Source organism: Egretta garzetta, unplaced genomic scaffold, assembly GCF_000687185.1.
Source record: "Egretta garzetta isolate BGI_Z169 unplaced genomic scaffold, ASM68718v1 scaffold27, whole genome shotgun sequence".
Lineage (NCBI taxonomy): Eukaryota > Metazoa > Chordata > Aves > Pelecaniformes > Ardeidae > Egretta > Egretta garzetta.
This window is the reverse complement of record NW_009260400.1, coordinates 2132968-2149042: the sequence shown is the minus strand read 5'-3', so window position 1 is coordinate 2149042 and position 16075 is coordinate 2132968. Positions and strand designations below refer to the sequence as shown.

The 16075-nt window shown below is 60.6% G+C and overlaps 1 protein-coding gene across 3 annotated transcripts in view; it reads left to right on the top strand.

The window, feature by feature from the left end:
• FHOD1 (formin homology 2 domain containing 1) overlaps window positions 1–16075 on the top strand; it is a 40196-nt gene that overhangs the window by 7104 nt on the left and 17017 nt on the right. For 2 of the 3 annotated variants that reach the window (XM_035898773.1, XM_035898774.1), the window contains exons 4-21: window positions 302–369; window positions 472–577; window positions 793–887; window positions 1289–1400; window positions 1494–1588; window positions 1675–1818; window positions 1932–2143; window positions 2292–2399; window positions 3716–3882; window positions 4142–4992; window positions 5262–5414; window positions 5554–5736; window positions 6002–6121; window positions 6319–6480; window positions 6582–6772; window positions 6853–7045; window positions 7125–7281; window positions 7367–7543. In XM_035898773.1, coding sequence (XP_035754666.1) covers window positions 302–369; window positions 472–577; window positions 793–887; window positions 1289–1400; window positions 1494–1588; window positions 1675–1818; window positions 1932–2143; window positions 2292–2399; window positions 3716–3882; window positions 4142–4992; window positions 5262–5414; window positions 5554–5736; window positions 6002–6121; window positions 6319–6480; window positions 6582–6772; window positions 6853–7045; window positions 7125–7281; window positions 7367–7543 — 3294 coding nt within the window. Of the gene's footprint in view, window positions 1–301; window positions 370–471; window positions 578–792; window positions 888–1288; window positions 1401–1493; window positions 1589–1674; window positions 1819–1931; window positions 2144–2291; window positions 2400–3715; window positions 3883–4141; window positions 4993–5261; window positions 5415–5553; window positions 5737–6001; window positions 6122–6318; window positions 6481–6581; window positions 6773–6852; window positions 7046–7124; window positions 7282–7366; window positions 7544–7936; window positions 8312–16075 lie in introns of those variants that run through there. The other variant, XM_009643273.2, reaches the window with a different exon arrangement.

The window sequence follows — 16075 nt, the reverse complement described above, 5'->3', positions numbered from 1 at the left end:
GGTTCCTGTTTCGGTTCTGCACAGGAAACCAGAGGGGATATATTTATATCATTGCTGGGCAGAGGAAAAAAAAAAAAGGAAAAAAGCAAATAGGGAGGTGACAGGGCTGAAATAAGTAGTTGTGGAGCTGCAGCTGCTTCCACCCTGTGTGTCCGACAGCCAGGCAGTGCCGGCATCCTGGGGTGACAGCACAGGGGTTGAGCTGGGATGTGGGGCTTTCCCAGGGAAAATGCTCCAGCTGGGAGCATTTCGGAGCCCCTGTGGGTCAGGCTATCATGCCACGTCTTGCCTTTCCTTCCAGAGAAGCTGTACAACTCGCAGGGGCCAGAGCTGCGGCGATCCCTCTTCTCCCTCAAGCAGCTCTTTCAGGTACGGTGATGCCGGTGTGGGGGGGCTTGGGGGAGCTCCCCAGGGCTGGCTGCCTGCCCCTGCCTCCCCACACTGCCGGAATGCCTGGCCTTCACCCTGCAGGAGGACAAGGACCTGGTGCCAGAGTTCGTGAACCTGGATGGGTTGACATGCCTGATCAAAGTGGGGGCAGAGGCTGACCAGAACTACCAGAATTACATCCTCCGGGGTTGGTATTTGGGTACGGGGCACCTCTCAGCCCTGGGGAGGAAGGCTGCACTGGGTGGTGGGTGTAAGCAAGCAAGTTTGCTTGGGCTACCTTGCAGGCAGCTGCCAGACCCTGCCCTTGTCGTGGCGATGCTGCGCGGGGCTGGGAAAGCCCTACCCCTGCCTGCTGCAGCCCTGCCCACCACGCTGTGACCCTGCCCGCTCTCTGCCTTGCAGCTCTGAGCCAGATCATGCTCTTTGTGGATGGGATGCAGGGTGTCATCAACCACAACGAGACCGTCCAGTGGTTGTACACGCTGTCGGGAAGCCTGGTAAGCCCCTGCTGCCCCTGGGGGGCTGCCTGTGCCCCCCGCTGCACTCCACAGCCCCGTGGCTGTCCCTTTGCACCATCCTTCAGGGGATTTACCCCATGCTGCCATTGGGTTTGGTGCCCTGGTACCTTTGGATATGTCGGGTCCTGCTCCCACCCATCTGAAAGTCACACTGGGTCCCAGAGCTCCCCATCCTGATGTCACCGTGCTCCTGGGTGCAGAGCTTGAGTAAGATTGGGTCACGCTCCAGGTCCCTTCCCGGTGCCATCACAGCTGCAGGCTGTTCCCTGGCCCCACAGCAAAGGCCCCAGCCCCAGGGCATGGGCACAGCCACCCTGCAGTGCCCTGGCATCGCACTGGCAGCCTCCTGCCACTGTCCCAGCCACCATCCCTTGTCCCAGTTTCGCCTGGTGGTGAAGATGGCGCTGAAGCTGCTGCTGGTGTTCGTGGAGTACACGGAGCCCAACGCCCTGCTCCTCATCCACGCCGTCAATGCTGTGGACCGGGCAAGAGGTGGGTGCAGACCCAGCTGCCCGAGAGGTCCCCGCTGGGGGACGGCATACCTGCTCTTGCCTCTGTGTCACCTTGATGTGTCACATTTCTCAGGCACATGCCCATGGTCCAACCTGATGGCCATTCTGGAGCAACGCCACGGGGCTGACACGGAGCTGCTGGTGTTCACCATGACGCTGATCAACAAGGTCCAGGGGGGTGGCAGCAATGCCACACTGGTGGGGCTCGGTGTGGGTCACACCGGTCCCATCAATGTCCCTCTGGTCCTGCTCAGACACTGGCAGCCCTCCCAGACCAGGACACCTTCTACGATGTGACAGACTGCCTGGAGCAGCAGGGCATGGAGCGGTTGGTGCAGCAATACCTGGGCAGCAAGGGCACCGACCTCGACTTGAAGCAGCAGTTCGTGCTCTATGAAGTGAGCAGGGCTCCCGTGGGATCTGGCCATGTCCCGTGGCAGCGGGGAGGGCAGGCAGGTGAGGTGGCAGGGGTGGCCATGCCTGATGCCATGCCCACCCGGCCCCTCCACAGAGTGCTCTCAAGCTGGAGGATGATGTGGAAGAGTCGCCCTCGGGGGGACGCAAGGAGAGGAGGATGGACGAGGGCAGGCGTGGGTGGCGATCCCAGGGCAGCTGCCCGGAGCCTGGCCCCAATGCCCAGCCGCTGTTGGAGTCCGCTGGCACCCTGAAGGAGCCCCCCACCAAGGACACCCCATCTGTCCCCACGCCGAGCAGCCCAGCAGAGTAAGTACAGCTGGAGGTGGCCCGTGGCAGGGATGCTCCCGGGATAGCGAAGATGCTGGGATGCGGCATGAGCAGTGCTTGCATCCACCCAAGGGCGGAGGGCAGCCCTGCGGGACCTGCTCCTAGTCCCTGTCACCTCTTCTTCCAGACCCTGTCCCGGCAGTGTCTACAACAGTGCATCCAGCGTGCGGCTGGCCCTGGCCTCCCCGCCAGCTGAGGAGCAGCCCCCGGGTCTGGGCGAGCGCAGCGTCTACAAGTAAGCAGCCAGGAGGGGCTGGGTGCACGGGGGTCCCGCTGGGGCTTGGGTGGGAGGCTTGGGGGGGAAACAGGGTCTGGGAAGGCACTGGGGCTGGAGAGAAGCGTGACAGGGGAGTGGGCATCTGAGAGGGTCTGGCCAGGGTCTCTAGGGTATCCTTCGGGCACACACAGCTCTGCTCCAGCTCCTCCTCGCCGCTCCTCTCTGCCCACGCTTGCCCTCTCCTCTGCCCACTCTTTCTATCTTTCCTTTTGCAGGCTGCACCAAACTTCCCCTGTCTGGTAAGTGCCCAGGCTCTGCACGCGTGTGCTTCCTCCCGGCGTGATGCTCCAGCAGGAGCGGGCACCGGCCTGCCCCACTCGCTGCCCCTTGTGCCCACCTCACTCCCCCCACCCCTCGCCTCTCCCCTCTGAGCCCTGCCTGCAGCACTGCAGCCTGCTCCCCCCATCGCCAGCATCCCCCATGGGGTGATGGCACCTTCTCATCCCCCCCAGTCTGGGGTGAGGTGTCCCTGCTGGGGGTGGCACAGCCCACCCCAGGGCTGGCAAGGGGCTATTCTGGTGGCAAACTGGGTGGCTCTGGTAGGGAGGGAACGGTGCCCTGTCTTGCCAGCACCCATTGCCACACGGTGCCCAGGCAGGATGGGACTCGCTGGAGCTCTCCCAGCTCCCCATGAACCCCAGGGCCATGGGGTGACGGTGGGATGAGGGTCCCACGCTGGAGGGCTGCCAAGCGGGTGCGTGCAGGAGGCACGAGCCCCGGGGGGCTGCTGGCAGTGGGGGCTGACCCCTGTTTTCCCTCAGGCGGGAGGATGCTCCCTCCTTGCATGGGAACAAGCCCATTTTGAGGAAGTTTGAGTAAGTAGAGGCATGCGTGTGTCTCCAGGCATGCGCTTCCTTGGGCCAGTGGCCTGGCCAGAGGCATCTGGGCTCTGGCCACACAGGGCATGAGGAGCAGGAGGGTCCCCACCAGTCTCTTCCTGGGTGCCCTCCTGGGTTTTGCAGCTTTTGGACGAGGGTCACAGTGAGCACCAGGTCCATTGGGACCAACAGGTGATGGTGGCACCCTGACGGCACAAGCCTCCGGCTCCCATGGGTCTGCGGCATCCCTGTCCCTGAGCCGTGGTGGCATCATCGGTCTCCCTGCAGGGCTCAGAGAAGGTTGAATCCTCCGGGTCCCCAATGCGGTGTGGCCGATGCAGGGGGTTTCTGTGCTGCGGGGCTGGCTGTGCAGTGTGGCATGGCGTGGTTTGCCTGTTGTTTCCATCGTCGCCATCCCTGCCTTCCTCCTGGCCAACATCCACCCCTGCCTTGCAGAGCTCGCTTCTTGGAGAACCTGGCCGCAGCCCAGAAGGAGAAGATCTCTTCCATGGCCAAGGGACGGCTCAATGTCCTCAGTGATGCTGCGCTGGAGTGTCCCACTGCTGTCCGGTGGGACAGGGAGAGCGGCACTGCTGAGCCTGGGATGGAGCCACCCAGCATACGTAGGTGCTGCCAGGGGGTGTGTTCCCAGTGGTGGGCTCATTGGGGTCCCTGGGGTGGGTGTTAGCGGCCCCTCTGCCCCCAGCCCATGCCTGTGATACCCAGAGCCATGGAGGAGCTGGGCAGTACCTCCCCATCCTGCTCCGAATGCCAGCATCCAAGCACACCTCACCAGGGAGCAGGACCCGAACTCTACATGCAGCCAAGCAGCACCTGACCCATCCAAGCGGGGTGTCCCAGCCTTTCCCCTTCTCCCCGCAGGGTCCCACCTGGCCCAGCCAGACACCAATGACTCCTGCAGCACCATCTCCTCCGACACCAAGTTTATGCTGGACATGCTCTACGCCAAGGGCTCCTCAGAGCCGAAGAGGGAGAAGGTCTTTCCTGACATCCCGTTGTCCCCCCTGGTCCAGGGTGAGGTGGAGATGGACACCGGGGGAGGTGGCAGCTGGGAGCAGGAGGACACCTGGCTCTGCAGTAGAGCTCCAGATGGGCCAGTAGCCAACACCCACACCAAGCTGGCACATGCTATGTCCAGCATAGATGCAGAGACCCACACACAGAAGCTGGAGAACACCGGGATGGTGCCCATCAAGAAGGATGTGGAGCTGACATGGGAGCACCTGCAGGCCAGCCCTGTGCAGCTGAAGATCAAGGATCTGGACTTCACTGATTTGGGGGAAGAGGAAGACTTCGACATCCTGGACACGGGGCCCATGGCCAATGGCTCCTTCTTCTCTCCCAGCATCAAAGCAACGAGCGCTGGATCTCTCATGGTTCCCCCTCCACCTCCTGCGGCCCCTGGCTGCCCACCACCTCCACCTCTACCTCCTGCGGTCCCCGGCTGCCCACCACCTCCACCTCCTGCAGTCCCTGGCTGCCCGCCTCCCCCAGGGCTGCCAGGCCTCTCAGTAGCGGATGGTCCCTCCCAGGCTAAGAAGAAAAGGACAGTGAAGCTCTTCTGGAAGGAGCTGAAGCAGCTGGATGGCACTGTGGGGTCAGGGAGGTTTGGCCAGGCAACACTGTGGGCATCCCTGCAGAATGTTGAGGTCAATGCTGCCAAACTGGAGCATCTCTTTGAGTCACGGTCAAAGGAAGTGCCACCTTCAAAGGTACCAGCAGGCTGGCATCCATCAGCCAAAGGGACTTGAGGGGTGGGAGGAAGGCTGTTAATTCCTGTAGGTACCCTAGGCATGTGCTGTCATCCCTACCCTATGCTGAGGATGGGTACCCACAGCCTGGAGGCTTGGTGGGGATGGTGATGGGCAGCACACAGGTCTGGCTCACTACTGGGTCCCTGATTGGCTCCCTGTGTCCATGGTGTCTTCATGAAGGCGAGCCCTTTGCCTGGCTGTCCCCATCCATCCTGTTCTCTTTGCAGAAGGCTGTCGACGGGAAGAAGGTAGTGGTGGTGCTGGACCCTAAGCGGAGCAACGCCATCAACATTGGCCTCACAGTGCTGCCGCCTGTGCACATCATCAAGACGGCTGTGCTCAACTTTGATGAGTTTGCAGTCAATAAGGAAGGGATTGAGGTAAGCACGAGAGAAGCTCAGCCCCTCTAAGGTCCTCAAGGTTTTCCCTGGCCAGGAGGCCTCTGTGCCACGATGCCTGCACCGCCAGCCCTGGGGTGACGTGTCTGGAGTCTGACATAGCCCTCTTTACCTGCTCTAGAAAATCCTGACCATGGTCCCGACTGGGGAGGAGAAGCAGAAGATCCAGGAGGCCCAGCTGGCCAACCCTGATGTGCCCTTGGGCTCTGCAGAGCAGTTTCTGCTTGCCCTGTCTTCCATCAGCGACCTCACGGCCAGGCTCCAGCTCTGGGCCTTCAAGCTGGATTATGAGAGCCTGGAGCAGGTACAGAGCCATGTAGCCTCTCTGCCCTCCCACCGCTGCCAGCCCTAGCAATGCTGAGTGCTGAGCCACGTGTGTTCCTGGTGGGGACCAGCCACGGCCAAGTACAGGTGGTGCCATCTTGGGCTGGGAACGGGCTGCAGGTCCCCAAGGAAAGCTTGGGCTTGGGTTGACCGTGAGGTGGTTGCATTCATGGGTGAGGGTGAATGCTGAAGCTCCCAAGGGAGAGGGTGGCCAAGGGGTCTCACCTGCTTCTCTCTTCACCCAGGAGATTGCAGAGCCACTCTTTGATCTGAAGGTGGGCATGGAGCAGCTGGCCAGAAATCACACCTTCAAGTGCATCCTGGCCACACTGCTGGCCATGGGCAACTTCTTGAACGGCTCACAGGTGAGGAGGGGCGTGGCCTGTCCTGAGTGCTGCAAGGACAGGACCAGCCATGGTGCATGGGTACCCAAGAGGGACCATGGGAAGTCTGTGACAGTGCGTGAGGCTGGGTGGTGCTGGTGGGGGTTCCATGGGATTGCAGATTGGAGGTCTGCTGGAGGAGGGCTGGAAAGGCCCTGCTGAGTCTGATGGTGTTTCAGAGCAGAGGCTTTGAGCTGGGCTACCTGGAGAAAGTCTCGGAAGTGAAGGACACAGTGCACCGGCAGTCCCTGCTCCACCATCTCTGTCAGATGGTGGTAGAGAAGTTCCCAGAAACCACTGACCTCTACTCAGAGATTGCCTCCATCACCCGCTCTGCCAAGGTGAGGCAAGGCAGATGACACCTGGGCAAGGTTAAGGGTGCAAGTGCCATGGCTGCCCAGCTCCACCAGCACGGCTGAGAGCTGACATCTCACTCTTCCAGGTTGACTTTGACGAGCTGGCCAACAGCCTGGTGCAGCTGGAGCGGAGGTGCAGGGCCTCCTGGGACAACCTGAAGGTGATTGCCAAGCATGAGACCAAGCCAGTGCTGAAGAGCAAGCTGACGGACTTCCTCAAGGACAGCACCCAGCGCATTGTTGTCTTGAAGGTGGTGCACAGGCGTGTCCTCAACAGGTCAGTGGCTGGAGGTCCTGGGGACATGGCGGGAACCCTGCGGTCCTGCTGGTGGCCTGCTGTAACTGACGTCCCCACAGGTTTCACTCTTTCTTGCTGTACCTGGGGTACCCGGCAAGCACGGCGCGGGATGTGAAGGTGACACCCATCTGCAAGCTGCTGCGGGAGTTTGCCCTGGAGTACCGTACCTGCCGGGAGCGTGTCCTGCAGCAGCAGAAGAAACGGGCTGCCCACCGCGAGCGCACCAAGACCCGTGGACGGCTCATCACTGAGGTACAGGGACATTTGGCTGGCTGCCACCACCAGGTGATGCCCCCCAGGTCCCCGACACCCACCTCTCCTCCCACTGCAGACAGAGAAGTTCTCCAGCATCGCCGAGGCCACCGCTTCACCGCCCGCCGTGGTGTCCAGTGGCCCCGAGGAGCAGATGGAAGCAGGTCACGAGAGCATGAAGAATGTGCTGACCTCCCCCACGGATGTCCCTGCCCGCCGCAGCCGGGCCAGCCGGGGTAGGAGCAGGGTGGCAGAGGCACTCGAGGCATGCCCAGCTGGCTGGGCATGGCTGATGTCAGCATCCCCATTGTCCCTGTGCAGGGACAGGGCATGCCAGCCCGGCCCAGGGCTCTCCAGCCCAGGAGGATGTTCCCAGCTCCCCAGACGACGCGTCAGATGAAATCATGGACCGGCTGGTGAAATCAGTGACTCACAACGCCAACCCCCGGCCCTGCGCCAACAAGGAGCGCAGGAGGTCCCGTGGCAATAGGAAGTCCTGTAAGTCCCATCCCTGTCCCCATGCCCTGTCCTGTCTCTGTCCTTCCTCTGTGGCTCTGTCTCTGTAATGTTGTGTGTTCCTGCCCAGATGCTCTTTCCCATCTTTGTGTCCATGTCCCACCTCTGTCCCCGTCCCCATGTCTGGTCCCATCTCTGTGTCCTTGTCCCCAGCCCTGCCTGGCTCCTTCCCTCCTGGCCATCCCTGACCTCCCCTGTTGAGCCCACCAGCCTGCAGTAGGAGCTACCCCGAGCCCGTACCATGCCACTGCACCCTATTGTCACCCCTCCCCAGCATGCCAGGGCCACCGTGTCCAGGCAGGCACCCGGTACGGGGGGACCTTAGCGGCCAGTGCTGCTCGTGCTGCCCAGTGCCACGCTCTCCTCTTCCTGCAGTGAGACGGACGCTGAAGAGTGGGCTCAGTGATGACCTGGTGCAGGCGCTGGGCCTGGGGCGGGCACCCGGCATGGAGGTTTGAGGGGGCTGAGGGGGCTCCTGGTGCTCCCCACACCGGCAGCCCCCAGGGCAGGACGTGGTGCAGCCCTGGCTCTGCACCCTTGGTCTCATCTTGCTTTCCCCTGTTGGCCTCCAGCTCCTGGAGGCGCAGGCAGTAGGATGGGAGGTGGTGCCCCAGGGCTGCTCCATGGGGGCCAGGATGGAGGATGCTCAGCGCCCGTGCATGGGCATGGAGGCTCGGGAGTCATCCTCTCAACAGTATTAGAGGGGTCAAGGGACTGGATCCAGACCCCCTCTGGGAACTGGGTCTGGCCCATGGCCCCTGTGGCAATAAAGTCATTTGACACGTGGCTGGCTTCCCTTGTCCCTGTGCCCAGGTCACCCCGCTGCTGGTCTGGGATGCTGGAGGCACTGCTGAGGAAGCGGTGATGCTCCCTCCAGCATCCCTGGGAAGCTATCGCCATGGTCCTGAGCAGGGCCTGGGTGCTGCTAGAAATGTCCCAGGGTTGGCCCTGCCTGGGAAGCCCCATGTCCCTGTCCCCTGTGGAGCCTGGAGAGGCCTGGGCGATGTGGTAACCCTGGCCAAGCTAGCATCCCTCCTGCTGCATCCCCAGCCCTGCTGCCCCCAGGGCAAGTGCTCAGCCCACAGCAGCCAGCCCTGGGGCTTGCAGGCACCATCGTCCCCCTGGCAGGGACTGCATGATCCCCCGTCTCCCGGGACAGCGGGGGGGACCATGCCAGAAGGAGTGAGGATTGCTGCCAGGCTCAAGGCTGCACACTCAAGGGCAGGAGTGGTAGCTCAAGCACCAGTAAAATCAAGTGTATGCCCCATCTCAAACCTCGCCTCTCCCTTCCAAAGCCCTCCTGGGGGATTTTAGCCACACCAGGACCTGGGTCCAAGGTAGGGTTGTTCCCCTCCCAGAGTGGGTCTGGGGCACAGCAGCCACGTTGCCCCCTGCAACCCTGGCCCTAGCCAAGCTGCAAACCTCAGACACATCTCCCTCTGCTTGGCAGGGACGGGCTGTCCTTATGCTGTAAATGTAGCCAGGGCAGCGTCTGCCTGTCCCCATGGAGCCTCGGGCATGTCCAGGCAGGAACATGCTACCTCCTGGTCCAGCACCACTCGTGCCATCCCAGGCATGGATTAAAACCCAAGCTGGGTGCTGGCCGGAATGCTCCCTGTGGGTGCTAGGTGGTGGGTGGGTACCATTTCTGAGCATCCCCATGCACCAGCTGCAGTGCTTTGGGCACCGCCACCTGTAGCAGAGGCATTTGGGAATGATGTCACATCATCCATCACACCAGCTCCACCTCGGCGCTGCCTCCAGCCCTGAATCCCACGCAGCAAGTCTCTGTGGCTTTCAAGGAATGAAGAAAAACTTCACCGGGCAGGGCAGCTCCTTCCTCCCGGCTAACCTCTGCCCAGGGCTGTCCCTTGCCTGTGAGGCTGGATGTGCTGGTAGCCTCGGAGGAGCTGGGCAGTGCCAGCTTGTGAGGGGCCTGCAATGGTCCCAGGTGGCTTTGGGGACAGTGGGTTGTCATGCCAAGAGCTGCAGGTGTCCCAGAGTTGCCCCAAGACATGGTCTGGCTCTCCTCCCCTCTGGATGCTTGACTTGGGTCCCCAATGAGAAGCTGGAGAGGTCACGAAAGGCGATGTTGAGCTGCTCAGAGGCACGGCAGGAAGGAGAAAGGGGTCGAAAAGCACCTGCCCCGGGTACCCAAAGTGACACTATACATGTGATAACCCCAGGACTGTCACTCCCAAGGGCTCACTGGGGGAAACTGAGGCAGGGTGCTGGTGAATGCCCCCCCTGCCCGCCCCAAGTGGTTTGGCAGCACTCAGCACGGCCGTGTCCTCAGCAAAGGCTTCCACCAACTAGTTTATTTTTTTCCAGCTGGGTTTTTTTGGTTGGTTTTTTTTTTTTTTTTGCAGCCTTGGTGATATTTCCAGCCTTGGGCACATGCTGCCCTTGAGCGGCGCCTGAAGTGCTTGGCTTGGCCGTGGTGCAAGCTGCTTATGCCAAAAAAACACCAGGCAGGCGTGCTCCCCTCCCCGCCCCGGGAAGGAGAGGGGGTGGCGGGATGCCGGAGAATCCTTTGTGAGCAGAGGCAGGTTCATGGGCTGCCATATGAGGCTTGGTGGGGACTCAGGGCACATCTGCCCTCGGGCAGCAGCAGCAGAGCTGGGGTTGGGGTGCTGCACCCCCAGGAGGATGCTCCAGGTGGGATGAGGTGACCCTGTGGGGTCATGGCGCCCAGCACCTCCATCCCTGCCTCCATCTCTCCACCCGAAACGACACTTCGTGTCACCTGCTCGCCCACTGGCCTTCACTTTGCTGTGCTCCCTTTCCTGGCACCCAGAGGGGCTGTGGTCCCTGCCATTTGTCTGGCTGGCGGGGACAGGCTCCTGTCCCTCTGTGCTCGGCTGCCTCTCTGGAGCACGTCCCTGGCCCCCATCTCGCCCTGACCCCCTTCCAGGCAGTGGGGAGGAGCAGGGGACAGCGGGGACAAGCCCAGCTCCACTTGCTGTCACATTTACCCTCTTCTGTAGCAGTTTTTCAGCAGGGATCCACTCCCACCCCTTACAGAGCCTGTGCTGGAAGATGTCCCCTGCCTCTTCCATCCCACCCTGCCAGCCCTTTCCAGAGGACTCTCCTAGCATGGGCTCCTCTTTGCTACCACGCTTCGAGATCGGCTCCGGCCTTGTGCCACACGCGGTCACGTCCCTGCTGCCTTCCTTGAGCTCGGGGCGGGGGAGGATGGGACCACCCGCAGTCCTGGGCTGGTGGTTGCTGTCACAAAGCCCCACCACCTCGCACGAGAAGCAGCATTCCCACCAGGGGCGGCCCAACCTCACCTTTGTTCATGGGTTGGAGCCATCCAGGGGGCTTCTTGCAAGTGCCGGTATGCCCTGGCCACCTTCCAGGAGCATCATGATCATCTGTGTGTGTCCCCCGAAATTCCTCCTACTGTTTCAGCTGGAGGACTCCTCCTCTACCTCCTGTCCCCAACCCTCTTAAGCAACCTCAGGCTGGCAACACGCTCTGTTCTGCAACCACCTTTCCCAGCAGGACGGAGGTGTGGGACGGGAACCAGGTCACAGCTGCCATGACCTACTGCCCTCTCCCAAGGGAGCTGAGGTGGCAAGGACATCACCTGGAGCATGGCCCAGCCAGATTCCCCTGGGATCTGCCTCGTGACCAAGGGGGAGCCACATTTGCCCGGTCTCCATCACCCCAATATCGAGGTAGATGCCCTGTGATGAGCACAGGAGAGACGGGAGATGAGAGGGTGATGCTGGGCTGGCCAAGCAAGCCTGGCACGGGTACCATGCATGCCCAAGGAGATGGGGGATGCAGAGTACCAGGCGTTAGTGGAGCTGGGAGCACTTCGGAGTGTCACTGATGCTTCCCAGCCATGCTGAAGGAGCAAGGTCCCTGCAGCCCAAAAGCAGCTCTTACTTGCAGAACCGTGGTGCAGAAAGCCCAGCTGGCGAAGGGGCTGCCAAGGCCACATGGGCAAGTGGGTACAGCAACACAGAGTCCTCACTGGGGCAGAAAAAGCCTGAGGTCAGGCTAGGGAGCGGATTCCCAGAAGGTGAAACCTCTCCCGAAGCCATGAATGCGGCTGAAAGCGGAGCGTGTTTTGTAAATACCTGGGGATCCTGCGCAACCTGAAAAAAACAAGTCGGAGGCAGGAATTTTCCGAAGACAAGGGGATTTGCAGAACCAGATCCAGGGTCAGTGCTTGGCTGGATGCTCCATACTCCCAGCAACGCTGTCCTGGGGAGCAGCCCTGGCACTCCCCAAAGGAGCTGCTCCAGCTGCAGCACCCCAGGAGCAGAGAGGTCCTGCTGGGAGCTGGGGAGAGGTTTGGGCTGTGCCCACCATCTGGCCAAGGTGCATGGAAACTCCCTGCAGATGGAGGATCAAAGCCTGGGATTCAGGCTGATCCCACCAATGTGACAGCAAATGCACAGGATGATGAGCACCAATGGTTGCCTGTGTTTTACAGCAGCAAAACATAAGGAAACCCCCCAAAAAAGTCCTTGGTCATGGCACAAAGTAAATTGGAAGCAATGGATGGAAAGTCCTGAGGGGAGAAGGGGGAGAAGATCTCAGCACAAGGAGCTAAGGTGGCTCCCTGGGCGGCTGTGGCTCAGGTTGGCCATGCCATGGGAAGTGCCTCCAACCTGGGCTTTGGTAGACCCCGTTTTCCATGTCCTAGGCTTGGGGAAGGATCGTGCGGACATTAAAGTGTTGGGTACAGGAAAGGTTTCCTGGAGCTGAGCCTGGCTTAGCTGAATCACAGCCACCTGAGGATCTGCCCTCCCTGGAGAAGAGAGAGCTCCTGCTCCGGCAGTGGAGTCCAACCAGAACCAGTAGAACAGTGCAAGTTCAGTGGTAAGACACAAATATGCTGGGAGTAATTAGTCACTGTCCCCTGCAAGACACTTTGGGTCAAAATGAGAGTTAATTCCAGGCAGTGCAATGACCTTTGTCACCCCTGAACTGTCTCTGGTCCCAGGCGCCAACAGGTTCCAGTGTCCCACATCTTCACCACGAAGAAGGATGGACCCACCTCCATCCCAAGGGCTCTCTGAGGACATGGTGTGGGAGAGAAAGAGCCCCATCTGCTTTAGTTAGCAGGGGCCATTTCCAGCATCCTCTTTCCTGTGGGCTTGATGGTCCATGGTAGGTACCCAGCCCACAAGTGATGTCCAAGATGGTCCCAGCCTCATGGTCCCTTCCTCTGAGACAACTGCTCCTGGGGAAGGACTATAACATGTGGCCTGTGCGAGGAAGCAAGCGCTGGCACAAGTCTCCATCAGCACTGAACAGACAAAAGTGCCCTGTTAGGCGCTCAGTGGGGTTGTGTTTCCTAAGGAGATAACCGTGGAAGAAGGACTTGCTGTTTTGGAGAAGATTAAGTACCTGTGGGAGCAGTGTGGATGAATCACATCCCTCATGGGCTTAGAGCCCCTGGAAATGGCTCATGGCACTGCGAAAACAATGTCATGAATCTTCTGTAGATGAGATTAGGGAGTGGAACAATTATCTCAAAACCTGTTAGTCATGGGAGGCTCCACCGAGCTGGAGGAACAGCCTAGGGCAAGGGGAGCACTAGGAAGATGTGGGGGGTGTGTGTGTGTCTCTTGTCCCCCTCCTACCCGGGTACCTGCGTGAGCAGTCCCAGGAAGGGTGTGGGAGGTGGCTGCAGTCGAACCAGCCCTGCTTCCCCTGAAAAAGGTGAGCTGTAATTACCAGAAGGGGTATGGAAGAAGAGCTCAAGTAGGTCAAAAGGTAATGGGGCTATCACCAGCGTTTCCTAACAGCGCAGCGCGGCTGGGAGGCACCCTCCGGTGTTGAGTAATGGGAAGATGAACAAGGCCAGGCACTGCCTTCAAGGCAATAGCCACCAAGGTCACCCTAAGCACGCGCCGGGCTTTTTGGACAAGCTGGGGAATGGCCAAGGCTGGCAAAGGGTGCTGGTGGTCCAGCCCCACCCTACCGGACCTCTTGGTGAGCACATCCATAGAAAGCCCTGACTGTGGCCAACAGAGCACACCATGGCTGTCTACAACCCATCTCGAGGTATCGCACTAGGAGAACATCCCGAGCCCATGCATGAGGAGGTCTGGAAGGGATGGGTGAACAGACACCCAACCCAGCTCTGAAGGAGACACGCAAATTCACATTGCAATTTGGGAATGGCCACATCTGCCCTTGCTGAGACATCGTCATCAGTACGGACTCAATATTCTGGTGGCCTCTGTAAAGCATTGGATCCCTGAGCCTGCTCCCTTGCATGCCCCAGCAGCTCTGGCTCGGCCAGTGTGGCCAGAGATGCTCTCACTTGGAGACTGCATCTTTGGAAAACAACCTTTCTCCAACAGGATTTTTCAAGCCCTTGTGACGGGTTGGGATGTTTAACAGGGTTCTCTTCAGAGGCCAAGTTCCCTGAGGCTCTGCCTTGTGGCCACCTCCATTGTTTTCACCGAGTTCCGTAGCCCAGTGCTGCAAGCCAGCAGATTCCTGTGGGAGAGCCTGCAGCCGTGCTGTTGGGAACATCCCTCCTCTTCCTCTATCTCCCTGGGAAGAGCAGGGCTGTGAACCCAGCTGAGTCCCACCACCACACCCCGGCAAAACCACTCCAGCCTGTTTGACACTGCACTTCAGTGCTGCCGCTACTGTCGCCACTGATGAAATGTGTTTTTCCACCAGTACCGAGGTGGAGAGGGGGGGTTGTTTCCAAGATGGATGGCACAGGCATCTGCTGCCATTGCCACCACCATGCCAGGGCTGGCAGGGTCTGGCAGGGGTGGCCGGCACCGATGTCAGCCCAGCTGGCAGAGCCCAGCTCCTCCAGGATCGGATGTTGATGCTGGCACACGAAAGCCTCTCGCCCTCCACACGGAGAGCACCAAGGGTCAGGCGCATGGCAGGGACGCACGAAGGATCACCGAGTATGGAGACTTGGTGAAATATTAAAGCAGGTGCTTAATAAAGTGAGCCCAGCGGCAGCAATTACCCTGTGTAATAAACTTGGAAAGGAGAGGACTTTGTCCCCCCGGCTGGGGCGGTGCAGGGAGCTCCTGCCGGCACTCGCCAGAGGTGGCAGGGACCCGGTGCCCGGCACTGCGCAGCAGAGCTTTCCTCAAGCCTCATGGCACCAGCCGGGGCAAGCCAGGAGCTGACTTTCCAGCACAGCTCACCATGCCACAGCCCTGGGATAATGCTGGGTAGCATGAGCGGCAGGGCGCTGCCCACTCCGGGTGGTGAACAAAGAGTGGGCTTGGCTGAGAAATGGTTCTCCCCCGGGCGGGGGCGAGGCAGGGAGCTCCTGCCGGCACTCGCCAGAGGTGGCAGGGACCCGGTGCCCGGCACTGCGCAGCAGAGCTTTCCTCAAGCCTCATGGCACCAGCCGGGGCAAGCCAGGAGCTGACTTTCCAGCACAGCTCACCATGCCACAGCCCTGGGATAATGCTGGGTAGCATGAGCGGCAGGGCGCTGCCCACTCCGGGTGGTGAACAAAGAGTGGGCTTGGCTGAGAAATGGTTTGGGCTCACGCAGGGGTCATTAGCCCCACATCACAGGGAGAAGCTGGGAAGGGACTGACACCTTACCTGCCCGCTCTGGGCACCAGGAGACACCTGAGCATGGCTGGCCAAGGCACCAGGAACTGGGTGGTACATGGCCCAGCACCCTGGCTGCTCCCCTGGCACATGAGCAGGTCCCAGGGGCACTGTCCTGTGAGGGGAGACACCAATGGAGGGGTGGCCCTGGGGGAGGCTGTGCCCTGGGCTCTCCCTGCCCCAGTGGGACATGGGCGCTGGTGGCACTGGTTCTGGCAGCAGGCAGGGGACCTGCTGACCACACTGCCGCTTCCTGCCGGGAAGCTCTGCCTGGCACGGGCACCAAGCCAAGCTGTGTTGGGCTGAACCAAGCCAAGCTGAGCTGTGCCGAGCCAGGCTGAACTGAGACGAGCTGAGCTGAGCTATAGGTGGTGTGACGTCTTGAGCCATGCTAAACCCAATCAAGCCGTGCTGAACCAAGCCAACCTGAGCTGAGCCTTGCCTGCCTCAATGGCATGAAGTCTTGAGCCATGCTGAACTGAGCCAAGCCATGCTTTTTTTTGCTGAGCCGAGCTGAGCCATGCCTACCTAGGTGGCACAATGTTCTGAGCTGCACTGAACTGCGTAGAGCTGCGCCATGCTGAGCCAAGCTGTGCCAAGCCAAGCTGAGCCATACCTACCTAGGTGGCACAATGTCCCAAGACATGCTGAGCTGAGCCAAGCCGAGCCTTGCTGAGCTGTGCCGAGCTAAGCTTTGCTGAGCTGAGCCTTGCCTACCTGGACGGCATTACGTCCCAAGCTGTGCTGAATGACACGGAGCTCGCCTGAGCCATGCTCTAGGTGGCACGATGTTCCAAGCCAGGCTGAACTGATCCAAGCTGAGCTGTGCCTACCTAGGTGGCATTATGTCCCAAGCCGTGCTGAGCTGAGCTGAGCTGAGCTGTGCTGAGCTGAGCCTTGCCAAGCTGAACCAAGCCGAGCTGAGCCCTGCTGAGCTGACTGG